This window comes from Meleagris gallopavo, chromosome 31 (assembly GCF_905368555.1).
Source record: "Meleagris gallopavo chromosome 31, MGAL_WU_HG_1.1, whole genome shotgun sequence".
Classification (NCBI taxonomy): Eukaryota; Metazoa; Chordata; class Aves; order Galliformes; family Phasianidae; genus Meleagris; species Meleagris gallopavo.
This window is the reverse complement of record NC_139434.1, coordinates 966,600-985,490: the sequence shown is the minus strand read 5'-3', so window position 1 is coordinate 985,490 and position 18,891 is coordinate 966,600. Positions and strand designations below refer to the sequence as shown.

The window sequence follows — 18,891 nt, the reverse complement described above, 5'->3', positions numbered from 1 at the left end:
AGCTGCAAGAAACGTTGGCAGAAGAAATTCATTAGAAAGGATTGGAGGATTAAGAAGGATTTTCCAAAATAAACGCCCTTTATAAGGCCAAGTGCCACATGACCCAGAGGGCACCCCCAATTACCAGGGCTCTCCACAAGCTGTTTCCCTGCTCAAATAAGCAGCAGGATGGGGGGATCCCGCAGGCAGCCCTCTGAGCTCTCCCTCACCCGGTAAAAGCAGCTCTGCTTTTAGGACCTGGCTCCAGGGAGGAGGAGAGCATCTGTTATCTGCAGCCAAAGCACCACAGCAAAGGGTTGGGGGTCATCAGGAAGCTCTGCTGCCACCCACGAGGGGGCACAGAGTCACCCTACGCTGAGGGCTGCAGGAAGCTCAGGCAGCAGGACGAGGAAGGGCAGAGCGTGTGACTCCTACAGCTTCCTTACAGAAAACTCAACTCAGCAGAGTCAGAAGCTGATGGGGGGTTTATCAGCATGGGGGGTGAGGAGCTCGTGATGAGATGGGGACGGAGCAGCGGCAGCCGCAGAGCTGAGGTCCATGAACCCAAATCCTGCAGCCTGCATGGGAACGGAGGTGCTTGGAGGGCTGCTCTGCTGGTGAGGATTTCAGCCCTCGTTCCCCCAAATCACCAGCAGGAGACAAGGGGTGCTCAGGCAAGAGGTGACACGATGCCAGTCACAACGCTGAGCGCTCCCTCTAGGACAAAAGGTTGATTTCCATAGGACACAGACACAGCATTTCCTCAGTTTCGATGTAAAGACACCACTCATCACACGGCCCTGCTTTAGTAAGCAGACTTCAGCTCTAGAAGCTCTGCTGGGAAGACGCTCCACCTCTTAAAAACCAAAGGGCATTTTTATTTCACACTTGCACAAAAGAAAGCCTCCTTCATTGAAAAAACACCAGAGCCACTTCCCCTGCAGCCTTTGGCCCCTTTGTTTCCACATAGAGATGGATGGAGAACAGCACAGGGTGCGCACAGAGGAAACAGGGAAGGCTGCAGTGATGTGGTTCCAGAAAAACTACAAAGGGCAAAAGCAGAACAAAGTTCTCCAAGCTGCAAACACAGCAAGCAGACTGCAGAACTGCAGCAGGCTGAACTGCAGCATCAGGTTTGTTTGCTCTGCCGTCCTTTGGGAACGATGGGCTCCGGCGAGGTGAGCCTTTGAAACACAAAACTCCCCAATCTTCAACAAAAATCAGTTCAGGTCTGCGCTCACTCACAGCAGGCACAAACACAGAGCAGCACTGAGCTGCACCTTCCCTGGGTTCAACACCAGGGAACTCAAAGCTGCTGAATGCCGCACGCCCCAAGCAGCGGCTTCAGAGCCACGCATAGATCAGAGGGTCAAAGCCACAGGGACCCTTCCCCACACCAATAGCACCCTGCTTAATGAGGCTGTCCTCATTAAGACCGGTGTTTTAGTATCGGGTCGCTGGAGGCAGCCTCAGCTGCCAGCAAAGGAGAAAACATTTCGGTGGTTTCAATTCCCTTTCCTCCTACTAGTGCAAGTTACTCAGGTGAAAGCCTGAACACCTCATCTGTTCATTCCTGGCAGAGAATTATCCCTTTTTATCAAGTTCTGCTCTGAAAGATGCCAGTGACAGGCTGCCAGCAAACAAAATTGGGATAAATCACACAGAACCAGTTAGCTTGCCCTGAAAGGAGCAGACCGTTAAACCTCAAAACTCAAATCTAAGTCTTTGAGATCCTTGGACCCCAAGGCACAGAGCTCAAGTCCTCAGTTCTACACAAAAACCAGTTAAAGAACTCAAGAGGAAGTCAGGCCTCTCACTTCGGAAGGGACCTGGAGGCTTGTACGTGAACACCAAGGATGTCAGGGACAGGCCAGCAACGCAGCCCAGCTGCAGGTTGCAAAGTGCAAAAGGGACCCAGAGCCTTCAAGTCTCTCCTGAAGTCACTCGCAGTCCTTCTGCTTCCATTTCAAAAAGTTCCTTTTCTACAGCTACACGTTTCATATTTCACCAGGGAAATCCATCTGCACCATCAGCACCCTCGGAACACAGCAGCGAGCTCAGGGTTTGCTCAGAGCCACGCCGTGCCCGGACGGGGCCGGCAGAGGGGGCGGCTCAGCCGTGGAGTTGGTGCTGCAGTCGATGTAGTGGTACGTTTCCACAGAGCTCTGCGTCCTGCGGCCGATGGAGGAGAGCTTCACCGACGTCCTGAGGGAAAGGAGAGCAGCTGAGTGGGGGCGGGGGGCCAGGGGGAGATCCCTCCGTTAAATGCAATCAGTGGGTTTCATCGTCATTTCATAAGTGCCCCCTGTAAAGCTGGGGATTTTCTCAGGTTTTTCGCAAACCTACCCAAGAGCGCTCACTGCAGAGAGCAGTGGTGAGCAGAGCTGCTGAGTCCAACCCCAGAACACAGCACCCATCATGTAGAAGCTCCATTCGGAGCCATCTGGCATCTTCTCTTCCTCTCCAGCTTACATTTTACCTGCCTGTGCCACCTGGCCTGGATTAAAGCTGACACAGTGAACCAGGCTGGGGTGCTTGCCGAGCACAATTTGTTCTGTGTGCCCCAGACTTGCTGCGGCACCAGTTCCATTCTGAGTCAGGAGCAGAGCTAAACCTACCTCATGAAGATGACTATATTATGCACCTTCACCTTGGGAAACGTGCAAAAGAAACTGGAAGAGATCAAAAGAGAGAAAGTGGTCAGCACAGGCTAAGCAGCCTAGCAGAAATGACTGCACTTATTGGAATCTTCTGATGTAGTTTTACCTCTGGTGTTAACTCAACATCCAAAACCCCAACACAACATCCTGACAAAGTGGCCTTTCAAGTCATTTCTAGCAAATGGTTGTTTGCCAGAAAGTTAGCAGAAAGCAAGTCATTTCCAAAGCAAGCAATAACTAAAGCAGCTCAAACCTGCTATACACAAAGAACAGCAAATCCTTACTACACATAGGAGAAAGGTCCTCCCATCTCCACCTTCACTGTGAAATTCACCTGTAAGACAAAAATACATCCACTTGCAGTTTGATTACTCACTTCAAAACACCCCTGTCAGAGTATTTCCTGCATTACATTGCATTTCAGCTGCTGTGCAAAGAGCATAGCCAGGAGACTATTTGCTAAGCAAAGCTTCAAGGCACAGATGCAGTGCCCTCAAGTTAGCTTGAGACACCACATCAGTTCCACACATGACTTAGTGATGCTTACAGTACACACTGCAAAGGCAAATAAAGACAAATACCAGCTTGTCACTTAGTGGCTGGATGCTGGAGATGTTGGAGATCTGCTGGCTGCCCACCACGGTGTTCATGTACTGCACCTGACTGGTCAGACTGTCCACTGTCACTGAGTAGAAGTTGGAGTTCCTGATCTGTAAAGTGGCCTGAAAGGACAGCAGGGAGACACAGGTAGCAATAACATTCCTGGCAGCTCAGCACAGGATTCGTCCCCTCAAGAACAGGGATGCACAAAAACTTTACCGTGATGGCAAGAAGGACAACAGAGTTCTTCCTGTCGAACCAGACTTGAACCACCTTAATGCCTCCATCATCCACCAGGACAGAGTGTGGAAAGAGGAAGAAAACGACCAACCCTGAGATCAGAAGGCAGAGCAGCACCGACAGGAGGACATAGAGCTTCCTGGAAGAGGCAGGAAATGGGTCACAGCCTTTGCCCTAACACAGCATCTGCAACTGCAAGACATCTTGTATCCGAAACCCAAACTTGTCAGCAAAACCAAGCATCTGCTCTTCCCTAAAAGATACATAGAAGTGCTGCTCTAACATTTTTCATGTCTGAAATTGCTCAAAACAGCCACCCTTTACACAGTTCACTTTTCGGTAATGAGTAACCAAGCAATCTTTCTTCCCCCCCAAAGCATTCTCAGAATCTACTAATGGTGCTGTTGGGAACGCAGTTTCTTTCTAAAAGCTTCTGTAAAGAGCACAAAAACAAAGCGTGTGACTGTTTCCACATTCACTCCTACGATGGGACTTAACAGAAAATATTTAAAGTGAAAGTTTAAGTTGTATTTGTTGGCACACTTCAGTGAAAACAAGGCATGAGATGAAGGAAAAGCTGAAAAGCTGCAGACCGCATAAAGCTCTGAGCTGTGGCAGTCAGTGACAGAAGAGCCCTGTCTGCTCTTTGCAGAGGTTTAATTATGTTCCTACTACACACTTACGTCCTCTGTGGACGGAGCCTCTGGTCGCTGTAGGGTATCAAAGCCACCAACTCATTTACTTGTTCTGGAAAGCAGAAGGAACAGTGACCAACTCCGTACAATTGCAAAACCTTTTAAGTAAGTAAGGAACGTTGCAGCACCTCGCTTTTTGTGCTAAGGACAAAAGGAGCACTCACCTGTGGGAATGCAGCCAGTGCCCTGGCAAGTGGGGCAGGTGATGCTGTCCTGACCCGTGAATTCAACGTATGGAAATTTGGCAATGTCCTCATTGCGGTCTCGGCTGTCGAGTAAATCATCATCACCATCATCATCCTCGTCAGCCTTCCTCCTCCGCCTGGAGGCAGCGCTGTCAGCAGACAGAGAAAGTGCAGAACCCATTGCAGCTGTTGAGGAAGAGCTGCACAGACAGCAGCAGAGAATTCAGTGCGTTTGGTGGCGGACAGAGAAACCCCACCTTGAACCACGGGCAGGAGGGGAACAACCCCTCCTAACCCCAAAACCCACTACAGACCCTCACACACAGGCCCCCACTTCCTCAGCCTTCTCCTATCTGAAAACCACCCACCCTCAGGTGCCCATCCCCCACCACAGGGTCCCTCCCAGCACACTGGGAACATCTCCCCCCAGGAACAGCCCCACACAGCCCCCCCAAAGCAGAGACACCCCCACACAGAGGGTCTCAGACCCCCTCAGAAACCCCACAGAGTCACCCAGCGCTCCCTGAAACGTTTCCCGAGGAGCCAAACGTTCCTAAACGCCCCCCCCCCCCCAAAACAAACCCAAACCCCTCCCACACAGGCCCACCCACGAGAGCCCCCTCAGAGACAAACCCCCTTCACCAACACCCACAAAAAGCACTGCTTCCCTCAAACGAACCCCAAGGACCCCACACAAAGACCCCTCAGGACCGCGACCCCCGCAGCCCAGCGCGGCCCCCGCACCCACCGCAGCCGAATGGCCTCAGGGCCACGCAGCCGCCGTTGCTATGACGACGACGCCTCACCCTCGCCCCGCCCCTCCACTTCCGGCGCAGGGCGGAAGGAAGAGGAGGTGCCCGCAGGCCCCGCCCCCCGCGCTGACGCTCCGCCCAATGCGCTTAGGGGGGCGAACGCTGCGTCACCGCCCCACCCACGGGGTAATGGGCGGGGCCTGAGGAGGGCGCCGCTCCCGCGGTGACGAAACGCGGCGCCCCGCCCGGGTGTGCCGCTTCCTCAGTGCGCATGCGCTGCACAGCGTTAGGGCGGTGCGCACGGCCCTGCCTTCTGGGTGGGGCTGAGGGGGTGTGTTCCGTCCCGCACTGCGCATGCGCCGCAACCACGCGGGGGTTCCGCACGCGAGGGTTCCGCACGCGGGAGGAGGCAGGGCGTGTTCTGAGGACACGTCTCTGTGTGCGCATGCGCTTTGCGCAGCAGATGCTGCCCTCCTCGCGCATGCGTACGTGCTGCGCAGAGCGCTGAGGGTGCGCATGCGCTGGGGGGAACGAGCTTCTGGGCAGCGGTGTGTGCATAGCAACATTATGGACCCCCACCCAGGGCGTGGGACCTCTTCCCAGTATGGAACCATCACCAGGATGGGGGCACCATCCCAGAACGGACCCTTACTGCACCAGTATGGGGACACCCATCCCAGTACAGACCCTTCATGCACCAGTATGGAGACACCCATCCCAGTACAGACCCTTCCTACACCAGTATGGGGGCACCCATCCCGGAACGGACCCTTCCTGCACCACTACGGGGACACCCATCCCAGTATGGACCCTTCCTGCACCATTATTGGGGCACCCATCCCAGTACAGACCCTTCCTACACCAGTATGGGGGCACCCATCCCGGAACGGACCCTTCCTGCACCACTACGGGGACACCCATCCCAGTATGGACCCTTCCTGCACCATTACTGGGGCACCCATCCCAGTATGGACCCTTCCTGCACCAGTATGGGGGCACCCATCCCAGTATGGACCCTTCCTGCACCAGTATGGGGGCACCCATCCCAGTATGGACCCTTCCTGCACCAGTATTGGGGCACCCATCCCAGTATGGACCCTTCCTGCACCAGTATGGGGGCACCCATCCCAGTATGGACCCTTCCTGCACCAGTATGGGGGCACCCATCCCAGTATGGACCCTTCCTGCACCAGTATGGAGACACCCATCCCAGTACAGACCCTTCCTGCACCAGTATGGGGACACCCATCCCAGTATGGACCCTTCCTGCACCAGTACGGGGACACCCATCCCAGTATGAGCCCCCAGACTGCTGTAGGTTCACCACTCCCACTGTGAGGCAATGCAAAACCATGAACGCTTGTGCAAAACACTCAAGTCTGCGTGCACTCTTGCAGGGCTGTGCATGCTCATGCAATACCGTGCATCCTAGTGCAAGGTCGTGCATGCTTGTGCAGGGCTGTGCGTGTCCATGCAATGCTCTGGCCGTGCTGCAGGGCCGTGCAAGCCCTGCACTCTCTGTCCTGCGCTGCAGGCTCACTAGATGTCGCCTCACCCAGCGCACAGCGGCTCCTGTACCGCTCTATGCACAGATGTGCGCCCTCTGCTAAAAGCTCGACTCCAGGCTTCCCCCCTCCCCGAGCTCAGAGCTGCTGCTCCCAACACGGGGATTTGCTGCGGAGGGTTTGGAGGGGAAAAGCACCGCTGCAGACAAATTACCCCAAAACGCAGCGTTTAAGGGGGAAATTGCCTCTCACTGGCAGTTCTAAGGTTCATAGGGTTTCTCATGCTACTGCAGAAATTCACATTTCCCAGCTGTCCCTTCCTTCTCCTGCATCGTCCCTTAGGGTTTATTTCCGCACTGATGGGGGTGCTGATCCATCTGCATCGATTTATTGGGATTTTCGGGGCTTTGCACTCTGGATGCACAGATAATAGGGGGAAAATCCAACCTCCCCACTCCCCCGTTCCCCAGTTACAAATGGATGCATAGGAGCACACAATTGGTTTGGGGGGGGGGGAGAACACAGAATCAAACCAGCTCTTTCATCCCCCTCACCCCAAGCCCTGCATCTCTGGGACAGAAGCAGAAAAAGAAATGAATCTTTGGGGTCAGCTGATGCTCACATAACCCCAAAGAGCCTCCGCTGTGATCTCCCAGGTTTTTTGCTGCCCCAACAAATGTGTGGGCTCAATGGGAAACCAAATTCCTTCCCTTCGTAATCACTCAAACCATAAAAATCAAATTTATGGCAAGAAAATATTTGTACCAACTCTGCGTTGCTTAATGGATCATTTGTTCTCTTCCTCCTGAGAGCAAAACGCCGGCGTGAGGGAGGCTCCCTGCCTTGCAGTCCGCACTAATTGCTCCCCTAATTGGGTGAGTTGCTCATATCCCATCACCCTCAAGTGAACAGAGGATGGATGGGCTTTGCACAGGGCATTTTGGGGAGGGGGTGGGGAGAGGGAAGCCTTCACTGAGCCACTAAGGGGGGGCTGAAAGGTGAGCTTAGCCCTGTAGCAGACAATGAAGAATCCCCACAGGAAGAAAGAAGCTGCACTGAAAGTTATGGGTGAGAAACCTCAATGTGAGGTCCTGTCTGGGGGGTGCCAAACACCGTGAAGTCGTGTTAGGGGACAGGTGTCCTGGTGTAATCCCTTTTGTTCCAGTTTTAAAGGCGTTTTCCCTTCAAAGCCAGTCTGGGTGTAGGGGACAAGTCTATCCCAATAGTATGAGAGCCATCCCCGTCCTTGTCCCTACCTCTATCTCAGTCCCAATCCTCGTCCCCATCCCTATCACCATCCCTAACCCCTTCCCATCCCCATCCCTATCTCTATCCTTATCTCTACCCCTATCCCTATCCTTATCCCTATTCCTATCTCCATCCCTATCCATTTTCCTTCCCCCATCCCTATCACCATCCCCGTCTGTCTCCTCTACCACAACACTCTCCTCATTCCCTGAAAAAGTTTTATACGACCCAATTGTCTCTAATGAACTCTCATTTCTTCCCAGATCTTTTTTTTTTCTTTCTTTTTTTCCCCACTGATTGGTCTCATTAAATCAATTTGAAAACATTCAGCAAAACACTTTCCCCACACAAATTAAAGCTGCTGAACTCGATGAGCGCAGCTGCAGGGCGGTGATTGCTGTCTGCTGTGCCGCCCGCGCTTGGGTTCAGTTTCTCTGGGGAGTTTGGGTTTAGGGGACATTTGGTAAACCCTGGAACATCACGAGGGGACTTTCTCGATGCCTTTCTTGTCGCTTTATAAAATGTTGCTGGACAGGTTTTGGAGGATGGAAAAGGAGAAGCTGACAAATATCTGGAGGTTTTCAGAGCAGGGCTGTAAGGTGCCCAGAACACTGAGAGGTCTGGGTTGGGGCTGCAGTGAGCTGAAATGGCTCAGCTCGAACCCCTGTGCTCCAGGTTTGATTTACATCATCAAGAAGGGGATCTGGGGTGGCTGAGATCAGTACTTATGATGATCAATACTTATGGCTGATTGCACAGTCCCAGATACCTCCAGGACATGCAGGGCAGCCACACCCCACCTGCAGGTCCCTGACTTCCAGTCATGTGAGGGCTTTGCATGGGCTCAGTTCATGTGCAGGATGTGGAGCCCCAACTACGACGGCGGTGAGCAGAGAGTCCAAACAAAGTGGGGGCTGCAAACAGCCCTGACTGCCGGGAGCCCACACTGATCCTTGTGCTTGGAGTTGTGCTTGGGCACTTGCAGATGCTTCTGTCTCTGGTCTGGAGGAAGGGGATGAATCAGCTCTCCTTCTGCCCTTAATCTGATCTAGGCATCAGAAAAATCCATGAACTCTCCAAGAGATGCAATCAGGGAGAGGAACTGCAGTCTGCAGTGGCAGCTCTTCTGAGTGTAAACCTAAAAATGGGAGAGGATGGAGACCAGCTCTGCAGATGCTGCAGGCACATAAATGAAATGAATTTCATTTGCCAGGTGATGAATGCTCCTAGTACACGGTGGATTGTTACTTAGAACTCCGGAAGGGAAGCAGCCTCTGAAGCACTGCCAGCTCTGTGGACAGAGCCATGTGACACCTGAGCTTCCAGAAGCCACCAGAGCAAAGGTGAAACTCTGCAAGGATACCTGGGTGTCCTCAAGAGCTGTTATAACGGCAAGATGATTTGCCCAGGACTTCTGGAGGGCACTTTTGTACTGGTAGAATTTGCTCTGTCTGGTAAGCAGCTAGGAGGGAAGGCCAGGAGGAAGCAAAACTGCACGCCCCACTGCGCCTTCTAGAGTGTCTGTCTCTCCAAAAATGCAAGGCAGCAGAACCCCAAAAGCTCAAAGCAGAACCAGCAGCAGCTGCCCAGAAGGCCCTGGCAGTGCATGGGGCTCCCCACAAGGCTCAGGTGCGGAGCAGCACGGGCAGAAGCTGGGCCGAAACGGGGGGGTGCCGCGCTGCCGCCTCCTGGGGTCCCCGGGCCGGGCAGCCACGTGCAATTTCCCGCCAGCCCACACCACGCCCATAGTGGGCGGGGCTTAGCGCATTTCTCGCCTTACATGGCAACGGTAGGCGGTGTCAGGGCGACTCCACCCCTTAGAGGGCGTGGCCTAGGAGGCGTCGCGTTGTCATTGGTGGGATGAGCGGGGGCGTGGCCGAGGGAGGGGGCGTGGCCGAGGGAGGGGGCGGGACGCGGAGCCGGCGGTTCCCGTCAAAAGGCGGCTCCGGGGCGGAGGGGGTGGCAGCGCTGGGAGTGCAGGTAATGGGCTGTGGGGACTGGGGAGGGTGGGCTCCGAGTGCTGCGTGTGGTGGGAGCAGCCTCGTGTCGGTGCCGGAGCGTGGGGGAGGAGGTCGCAGTTCTGGTGGTTGCTGGGGGGCTTCTATAGGGGCTTCTTCGTTACGGGGGGGATCCCCTCGTGCTTCCTATGGTTACAGGGGCCCGCAGTCACCCCATGGTGCTCTCAGAGCTTGGGGGTTCTGTACTGCTGTGTGCTTGTGTTGTGTTGCCTCCCAGTCTCTCTGCTCTTGCTTTGGGGGGTGCTCTGTCCTCCCAGATCTGTCCCCCTGAAGCACTGTGCACCCCTGCCTAGTTTAGGGTCCCATGTGATCCCCTTTACCTCCTCGTTGTGAGCTCTGCCCCACTTTCTTCCAAGGGGGTGCTAAGGATTCCCCTCTTCCCCAGTGGGGCTCATTAGGCTGGGGGGGATCCTGCCCCTTCTAGCCATCCCTCTGGGTGTTGCTTTTAACTAGAAGTGTGGGTCAGAGTCCCCCTCACTGTCGGGTTCAGCTGGAGCCATGGGGTGTCTGAGCAGAGGTGGGTAGATAAGGTTGTATTGGAAGGCTTCATTTCCCCCCCCCAAGTTTGTCTGATTTTCACTACTCTGGGCTGCTTCCCCCTTCCATGCATTGAGGACTGGGGGAGGCACTCTTATATCCCATGCTGACATAAAGCCCCTTCCCCAGCTTTGCATCTCTCTGTTCTGAGCGTCCCTGTTGTGTGCTGTCACTCCAGTTCCTGTGCCCTGTCCCCAAGTCCCCTTCTCTCTGGGTACCTGTTTTGTGTTTTAGAGCTTTCAGCTTCTTTTCACAACAACGTGCTGCTCTCTGACTCAGCTCAGAGCCTGATGAATGACCAGCCTTAAAGAGCACCTTCAGTTTAATTGCCCAATTGGGTGTTTTTTGTTGTTTTGGGTTATTTTTTGGAGGGATATGTGGAGACCACCTCTGCCAGGTGGGATCATAAGCACAGTAAATGCACTGGGTTGTAATTTCCCGGTGACTTCTTTGGCTGCCTGTGTCCACGTTGGATGTGACAGCTGTGACTCTTCAAGATCCCAGAGCAAGGAAAAGGAAAGCACTGGGGATTTACGTGAGGACGAGGGGGGGATTTTCCCTACAGCAAGCAGCGCCAGGGCATCTGAAAGAGCCTGGGGGGGGGGGCACCTGGAAGAGGGGCAGGGGGTGGGGGCTGCTGTAGGGTATCTGAAGGGACCTAAAGGGAGGGGTGGTCTCTGTAGGGCGCCCAAAGGGACTTGAGGGGAGGGGGGGCGGCTACAGAGGAGCTGAGCTTCTTCTTCCTCTTCTTCACCCCTCTTTGAGCCCGAAGCTGCTTGGGGCACTCAGCAGAATTTCCCCAGAAGCCGCTCTGTGCCAGCAGCCGCCCCGTGCTGCGCTGCCTCCCACGCCGGGCACTGACTCATCTTCCTCCAGAGCTCAGTGATGTCGGGACGGGGTTGGCTGTGTGGTCGGGGCAGGAGCCCACCGCTGCCTCCTCTGCGTTTAACCCATCTGCTGTACTGAAGGGGGGTTGAGGCTGTCGCTGCTCCTCAAACCTCTTCTTGCACTCGGAGCGTTGGGTTCGTAGCTGCTTTTGGATGGGTCCAGTGAAGGTGTCCCGATCCAGGGGTAGGGTGAGAACCACGTGAGGTTCGGTGGATCCCATCCGGGTTCTGCTGCTCATCTGCCTGACGTCTTCTGGCAGATCGGGTGTAAGATCTCACCCAGCATCAAAGGCACAAAGCACAGAAATGGGTTTATTATTAGTCAGGAACTTGTTAGCTTCTCCCTTGGCGTCCTCCTCCCAAATCCTGCTGTCCTCAAAGCAAAACGAGTGGATGATCTGACCTCTTAATGTGTAACTCTGATAATTGCCTCCCCCTTGAGCACACCTCCAGCCCCACAGAATAATGTTTAACCCACGGAGCTGAAGGGAGCCCGTCCGGCCCAGACTTCCTGTGGCTTTCAAAGGGGGAAACGCTGAGATGTCACTGAGAGAGAAATAGAAGTGGTGGTAAACAGCTCTGCGTGCACTGTTAGAGTGGGGAGGGGGGGGCTGGGGGCTGTCACTGAGTGCTGCCCCTCCGTGGGTTGGGTGGGCGCTGCCCAGAGGGGCTCTCCTGAAGGACTTTGCATCAGAGGGGTAAATCTCAGTTTCTGTGTGGGTCTGTGCTGCTTTTCCCTATCGGAGGAGGCTGCAAGGATGAGGGAAAGCAGCATCTCAGTGTCACAGCGCTGTGCTGCTGGAAGCAAAGCTGCCTCTTTGGACAGCAGGTGGAAGTCATTGCGAGCCATTGCTCCTTGTCTCGCAGCCTTTGGCAGGCAGGACTTGGATCATTATTATTATTTTGCTGTTTTCTGACCCAAAAGATTGCTTTGGGGGACCGGAGTGGTCTCACATGTGGCAGCTCCTCTGTGAGCGTTCCAACAGCTCTGTGGCTGCTGTGATGTGGCAGCTCAGTTTGCTCTCCTGCTGCTGCTGTGCAGCACCCTGTGGTTGGAGGAGAGGCGGTGGCATGAATTTGGAGCAGATTTGCAAGGTTAAAATATAACACCCCAATAAGAGAGAAGCAAGAAGAGCTTGTGAAAATAGACCCTGAGCCATTGGAGGGGGAGCTGCAGCTCAGAGCTGTGTTATGCTGCAGCTGTGCAATGTCTCTTTAATTGGGCTCTGTATGAGGTTGTGTGCCCCATTGCAGAGGGGACACCAAAGCACCACACAGAAAGGAAAAATACTGTTGTTGTTGTTATTATTGTTATTTTTAAGCTATGGGTCTCTTTTATCTGAGCAAATAGTGATGGTTGAAGGAGGTTAATGAGTGTGGGCATCATGGGCTGTGTGATGCAGATGTGAGAGCCCTGCTCAGCCCTTGCTGTGCTGAGGGCTGTGGGGCTGTGTGAGCATCTGGCAACTGGCGTGGGGCTGGGAGGGGGAAGGAACGTTGGTGCAGGGCATGAGAGGTGTAAATGACAAGGGGAGCAAAGGTCTGGGAGATAAGGGAAGGCAATGACTCCGTAGAGTTTAAAGTAAGCCTTCAGTGACCTGAAGGAGAAAGATGCTGTGGCCAAGGAGTGGGTTTTGCATGGCCAGGAGAGCTCAGCATGGCTTCACCCAAAGGATCGAGGCGGTGGGGTGAGCACCGGCGCAGCTCCTGCGTGCGTCTGCCTTCCTTTGAGCTGAATCAGCCACTGTAAAACACAACTTTCTCACCTGTGGTTAAACCATCTCACACATGGAAGTGACTTCTGTCTGCTAATAATTGGAAATGGGGTGTAGGAGTGATTAAAAAAACAATACCCAGAACTTCTATCTGTGTATCTCAAGGCGGTTCCTTTGTTGCCAGGAACACCAGGGAGCTGCTGACCCGACCCGTCTGCGGTCCTCCAGCAGTCAGACACTGTGAGTGCCTCCAGCCTGATGGGTTCTGTTCATGGAGGCTTCTGGTTGAGCGAGATGTGGTTGAAAGAGCTCTTCTGGATGCTCCTCTTCCTTATTCCTGAGAAGTCCATGTGTTTTCGTGGTGCTGTGCTGCGCCCCATCCTGCTTGGTGCCTTTTGGTTTCTCAACCCATGCCTGCAATGCAGCAGCACCTCCTGCTTTATCAGAGTTCCCACCCCACCGCCTCCTGTTTGGGCAGGAAGGGATGGGTGATGGGTGCTGTGGCTGTGCCCTGTGGTGCAGGGATGCAGATGGGACGGGGGCTTTGGGGGCATCACATCGAGGTTGGCAGAGGCTCCTCTCCCTTGCCCTGCCGTGGGGACGTGGATAGTGCTGACTTGGAAAGTTTCTTATGGATAAACTCTTATAACCTGATGAATGCGCCTGTTTAACAGAACGTAGATAAGATACAAGCGGGATCTATATTTAGACTTGCTTAGTTCTGCAGAACACGTTGTTGTCCTTGGTTGGTTCACCTTTGGGAGTGAGGGTGGGCAGAATGCTGGGCGCTGTGTAGAAACGTTCTGTGATCTTTGAGGTCCCTTCCAACCCAAGCCATCCCATGGTCCTACAGTTTGATAGCTCTGGGTTATGCTCTATGGGAAGGTGGTGCTAAGCAGTTCTGGGTGCTGAGCTTCAGTCCCCACTTAGGAGCTTTTTCCACCTGGAGTGGAGCAGCAGCTGTGGCACGTGGCTTCCCTCCAGCCTTATGCCCTGGGATCTGAGTGCAGAGCGTTCCTCTGCCTGTAAGTTGTGCACTGATGAGCTCAGAGGAGAGGCAATGGCTTTCTGAGCATCTCTGCATCGTGTTCAGATGTTTGTGTACTGCTGTGGTTTGCTCAGTGCTGGACAGAGGGAGGAAATAGTTTCTGTGCTCCCGTTGGGTGGCTTCAGCCTGCTGCCTCCCCACGCTGTCCTGAGGGTGCTTTGCTGGGATGCAAAAAGTGGGGTGGTTGGGCTGCCTGCTCTTCAAATAGCAATTATATCTAAAGGTAGGAACCCTCTGTCTGCACCAGAACTGCTGCAAGAGGCCCTTTATTCCATTTATTTTGCTTTGCATGGCTGACATAATTTCAAACCAGTGGCGCACGTTGCGACAAAACCTGACCATGGCGATCTGCACCGCAGAACCTTTGCGGGGACAAAAGGATGAGGCAGTGCCTGCATCCATGGGTGATGTGAACCTGCTCATACCTGGCGGCGTGGGGATGATGTCTCCTGGACTCTCTGCTCTCACCCTGTTTACCAGCTCTAATAACCCACGTACCTGCTTGGAGCGCTGCTCGAGCGCGAGGCGAACTGAAATTGGCCAACGTGGGGTAATGGGATCATTGCGGCTCATCTCTGGGAAGGAGAAATCTGTGGGTAATTCTGCTGTTTCTGAGCAGAGGGGAACAATTTTCACCCTGCTCACCCACTCACTTCCTTGAGCAGCAGTCAAATTGCTGGAGAAGGAGCTGGCAATGGAGGGCAGGGCACGGCTGTCACGTGCTGCGCTCAGCGCCGCGTTCGCCCGGACAGGCAGGAGAGGCAGAGCCCCAGGAGCAGCACCTCACAGCCACCTTCCTTCTGCAGGTAAGGAGCCACCCAGGGACCTGCAGGAGCTCCGTGCCTGTGGTTCTGCTCTCTTCCTCAGGGAGCTGCAGCAGGAGGTTGCAATTTGGGCAGGTGCTATCGAGAGCAGCAATCCGCGCTGATGTTCAGCGGCCGCTTTGCTTCGTCTTCTCTCTTTGAGAAGTCCTCTTTCTTTTGTCTGACTCAGGTTTTGCTTCTTGCTCCATTTTTTTTCTTCCCTTCTGTCTTCAACCTGCTGGGTTTCTGATTGCCCTCGGTGTGGCTGATAGAGATCTGCTGAGAAAATGCTGCTCTGTGCGTGGGGTTTGTTGGGAGCACTTTGGATAGAGAGAAGGAGGGGTGTGTAGGCTTGGAGGGATCCCAACTGCCCTCAGGTCAGTCCATGAGTACAAAATTGACGAGGTGCTCCAACAGGCTGAGCCCCAGGTGATGGGCTGATGGTGATCTTAGTGGTCTTTTCCAACCTGGATGGTTCTGTGATTCTTGGAGCCTGTGCAGGGCAGAAATCTGTCCTGGAAGGACCGGGGAAGGCTGGAGAGTTTGGTCCTAGAGATAATCATTTGCAGCTTCTGTCCTTCCCATGCAAATAGTCCTGACTGCTGGATGGCCTTGGGGGTGATGTGGATCAGCCTTCTGCTCTCATAAGCAGAAATATCCCACTGAGATGCACCAGCTGTGTATCTCCAGCCCAGGGCTGCCATGACTCCATGTCCCATCTTACCCTAAGGCTGCTGTGAGGATTTGGGTTCTGTTACTCATTATTTGGGAAGCTAAAACTTTCCTTCAGCAGTAAGACTCGTGGCGGCCCTTACTGTGTGCTGCAAGGTCACATTCATGGGAAATGTGCTCAGCGGTGACTCTGGGTCTGTTTTACACCACAGGGGAAGCCTGGAGGGTTTATCTGTGCCTTGTAAGGAGGGCTGGTCAAGGCTTGTGTTTCCATGGAGCTGATTGAGGTGATTAATCCAACACATCAGCACCCGTCGCTCAGCTTCTCCAAACCTGGCTCTCTCTGCATTGCTCCTTCCCTAAAATAAATGTCTTAACACAGCTGAAAACACAGCTGGATGGGAAGTCTGTGATCGCAGCAAAGCTGGGCAAGCTAAAATTGATGCAGAGAGCTTTTCTTGCACGAATGGGTTTTGCTTGCCACAGGGTGGGTGCATGAGCAAGGCTGGGGGTTGTGGGCACCCCGCACTGAGCTCCTGCCATTGCAGCAGGATTGGCCAAAGCTGCACGCTCTCAGCTTCTGGGAGTGGTTTCAGATGTTGTCCTCTATCTACTGGGATCTTAATAAATGAGTTTATTATTTCAAAGGCCACCAGAGTGGGTCGGCAGCCTCTGAAGGGCTCTATCTTTGCTCCGTGCGTTATGATTTTGTGAATGCTGAGACCTTTGAGTTCTGGGCTCTTCCTGCAGAGCTCTGAGTTGGCACTCAGCAAAGAGGAGCTGCTCTCCTCCAGCCCTTGATTCCAAGCTTAATGTGTTTGTTTCGAGCAGTATGGCTGTGTTGTAACAGCTGACCTGCTTTCCTTGGCTCTGCCACTGCTCTGAAACGGGAGACCTCCCAGCCCTGAGCCCCCCAGAGCAGCATCTCCCCATCCTTGCTGTGTGTGAGGAGGTGAAGGCTCCACTTCTGCTCTCCAGCTGATCTCACAGATCCAGGTGATGCCTTCAGCAGATGTTATTTCTCTGCCCACTTGTGTTTGCTGACGCTTTTCCTCCGCAACTCAACAACAGCAAAAATACCCAGCGAGCTTCATGTTAAACGTGTTCCCCACATAGAATTTCCTTCAGAGTCTCTGGGGGTGTTACATATTCGCAGTGTGACTTTTTTCCTCCCTCTGGACGAGGACAGCAATTTGCATTCTTCACCAGAACCTGTTTGCATACCTTTCGAAATGGGGAAGAGCCCTTTGCTGCATTCCCCACGTGCAGGAACAGCTCCTGTCTGTCTGTCTGTCCGTCCTTCCTGGATTCTTGCACTGTGAGAGCCAGGATTCCTTGTCTGCTCGTGCTGTGGAAACAGTGATTGGGAAATGAAGGCGTGGACGAAGCGCGCAATGAATTTGGATTGAGGGGAATGGGTGACCCGGGATCTTGGAAGGTTCAGGTGATGCTGCTGGGGTGGCAGTGACTGCTGCTGTGGTTTCCTTGGCACACAGCGTTCCCTCAGCCCTGTCCTCGCTGTGCCCCGCAGTGATGTGGTGCAGCACAACAACAGCGATATCAGCACGGAGATCACACTGACGCTGCTCGAAGGCAGAGTTTCCATTGGAAAACTCTGAGCTTGGAGAAATCGCTCCTGGAGATAAGAGTGGAAATGCGGGAGAAGAAAACAGTGATTTTTCTGCTTCTCCTGCCTGTCAAAACTGTGAGGCAAAGGGGCAGGAGAGGCAGGCACTGCTGACAGCACCTGAATGGGTCAGGGTTGCAGCTGTTGATGCTGAACATGGCGTGGTGCAGCTGTGTGGGTTTATTTCTGGATGCGTTCATGTCCTGCTGCTGCAGCGCTTTGTGCTCTCACAGCTCTGCAAGCTGCTGCATTCCCACCTGGGAGCTCCAACAGCAGAGGTAAACCCATAGGGGAGGATGGGGGTGCAGTGCTGGGGCTGCGGGCACATTTGTTCATGAAATGGGTATGAAAAGCAAACAGAGTCCTGTGGCACTGCGGTGCTCACAGCCCCAGGTGCTTTCAGAGCTCCTCTGAGTTTGTTCTGATGCCTTTGAGCTGCTTCCCATGCCTTCATTCTGTGGCCCCTGAGCGCCACAGAGCTGCTGAGCAGAACCTCCACAGCTGGAGCTCGGGCTGAGCGTGGCTGCTTCCACAGCCTGTGCTGTCACGAGAGACCCAGGGGAGAAAAACCATGTCGCAGGACTGCCTCTGTTCTGAACTTTGTCCCTTTTTTCCCCTGAGCTAATGAATTCTCAGGGCCGGGGCGATGCTGGCTGTCACTGCAGAGCAGCAGCTCCTCCCGTTGCCGCTCCGTGCGCAGCCCTTGCGGGTCCGGTGAGCAGCGCAGCCCGGGGCCCGGCTGGGATTGGGCTTTTCCATCGAATCCGGGCAGAGCAGTTTGTGGGCTGCGCTGAGTCAGAAGGGAAGTTGGACGGGGCCGAATCCTTCCTGCGAACCGCCGCTCCCGCACCGCCTCCCTCTGACTTCAGAGCTGGGAGGTCCTGCGTGAATCCTCGGCCACGAAAGGATGAGAAATTAGGGGTTCCAGCGGTGTGAGGAGCTGTGAACCTGCCACGTGTGTTTGCGGAGCAGCTCAGGCACAGCAGAGCGTTTGGAGGCAGATGGAAGCGTGCGCGGACCAAAGCCTTCGCTCTCAGCCGACAGCCGCAGTGCTGGGGACCGCCTCTGTGCCCGTGGGCACGGAGATGCTGTGCTCTCGTAGGGATAAAAGCTGCCCCCTGAAGCAGTTACATGGGCTGCAGCTTCCCTGCGTGCTCGGGGCTGTGAGCTGGTGCTGCTGCTGGGCACGGCTGGGCCGAAACCAACCTGTTTTTCAGCTCCAACACGTGACTTTTTTGTCATCTGTCTCAGGCAAGCCAACAAAGCAGCGTCCCAGCTGCCAGGCTGTGTGCAGGAGGAGGTCCGGGTGCAGGCAGGGCTGGAGCAGCACAGTGATGAGTTTGGGGAGCTCAGCGTGTTGTTGATTTCCTCCTGGGAGGTCAGGAGGAATCTGGTTCTGTTCTGATGTGCTGTAAGTGGGCTGGGGCACCATCAGGGCACTGTTTTAGGCAGTGCAGACCAGAGCCCGAATTATTTTCGAGATAATCCTGTTTACCACCTCACAGCAACCTTTTCTACTTAAACAAACTGCAAACCTGTGTGTCAGATTCCCTTTGCTCCCAGCTTTCAGCTGCACGGACCCGATGTTTCTCACACCCAAGCATCCCGGTCTGTCGGGGGCTGCTGTTGCTTCTGGTTAGTGATTAACATCCTCCCACAGCTCTGCTCGGGAAGTGAGGCATCCTTCAGCTCAGCGCCACGGTGCTGCTCTCCCTGCTCT

General features: G+C 54.3%; 2 protein-coding genes across 6 annotated transcripts in view; one reads left to right on the top strand and one right to left on the bottom strand.

Annotated features, from left to right (window-relative positions):
* Positions 1–836: 836 nt before the first annotated feature.
* On the bottom strand, positions 837–5,245 carry TMEM106C (transmembrane protein 106C). 3 transcript variants are annotated; one of them, XR_014880265.1, is made up of 9 exons: positions 5,108–5,245; positions 4,339–4,559; positions 4,163–4,226; positions 3,459–3,618; positions 3,221–3,361; positions 2,924–2,973; positions 2,598–2,651; positions 2,326–2,487; positions 2,045–2,184 (listed from the first exon to the last, which is right to left on the bottom strand). XR_014880265.1 is itself a non-coding variant. In XM_085212371.1 (8 exons), the coding sequence occupies exons 2-8, from the start codon at positions 4,538–4,540 to the stop codon at positions 2,037–2,039; spliced, it is 819 nt and encodes a 272-aa protein (XP_085068497.1). In that variant the 5' UTR covers positions 4,541–4,559; positions 5,108–5,245; the 3' UTR covers positions 837–2,036. The 3 variants fall into 3 exon arrangements, 2 of the variants coding, with proteins under 2 accessions (XP_085068497.1, XP_085068498.1); XM_085212371.1 differs by lacking the exon at positions 2,326–2,487 and having other exon boundaries at positions 837–2,184; XM_085212372.1 differs by lacking the exon at positions 2,045–2,184 and having other exon boundaries at positions 2,191–2,487.
* A 4,519-nt stretch (positions 5,246–9,764) lies between these two features.
* Positions 9,765–18,891, top strand: part of VDR (vitamin D receptor) — a 31,691-nt gene continuing 22,564 nt past the window's right edge. The window contains exon 1 of one of the 3 annotated variants that reach the window (XM_010726813.4): positions 9,765–9,844. The gene's annotated coding sequence lies outside the window, so the exon portion shown is untranslated. Of the gene's footprint in view, positions 9,845–14,802; positions 14,876–18,891 lie in introns of those variants that run through there. The other 2 variants (XM_085212337.1, XM_010726811.4) reach the window with 2 other exon arrangements.

Coding starts and splice junctions, on each gene's coding strand:
- TMEM106C (XM_085212371.1), bottom strand. CDS start 4,540: ATGGGTTCTGCACTTTCTCTGTCTGCTGACAGCGCTGCCTCCAGGCGG. Junction 3,619..4,162: donor AGGCTCCGTCCACAGAGGAC/GTAAGTGTGTAG, acceptor TGCCTCTTCCAG/GAAGCTCTATGTCCTCCTGT. Junction 3,362..3,458: donor TTGTCCTTCTTGCCATCACG/GTAAAGTTTTTG, acceptor CTGTCCTTTCAG/GCCACTTTACAGATCAGGAA.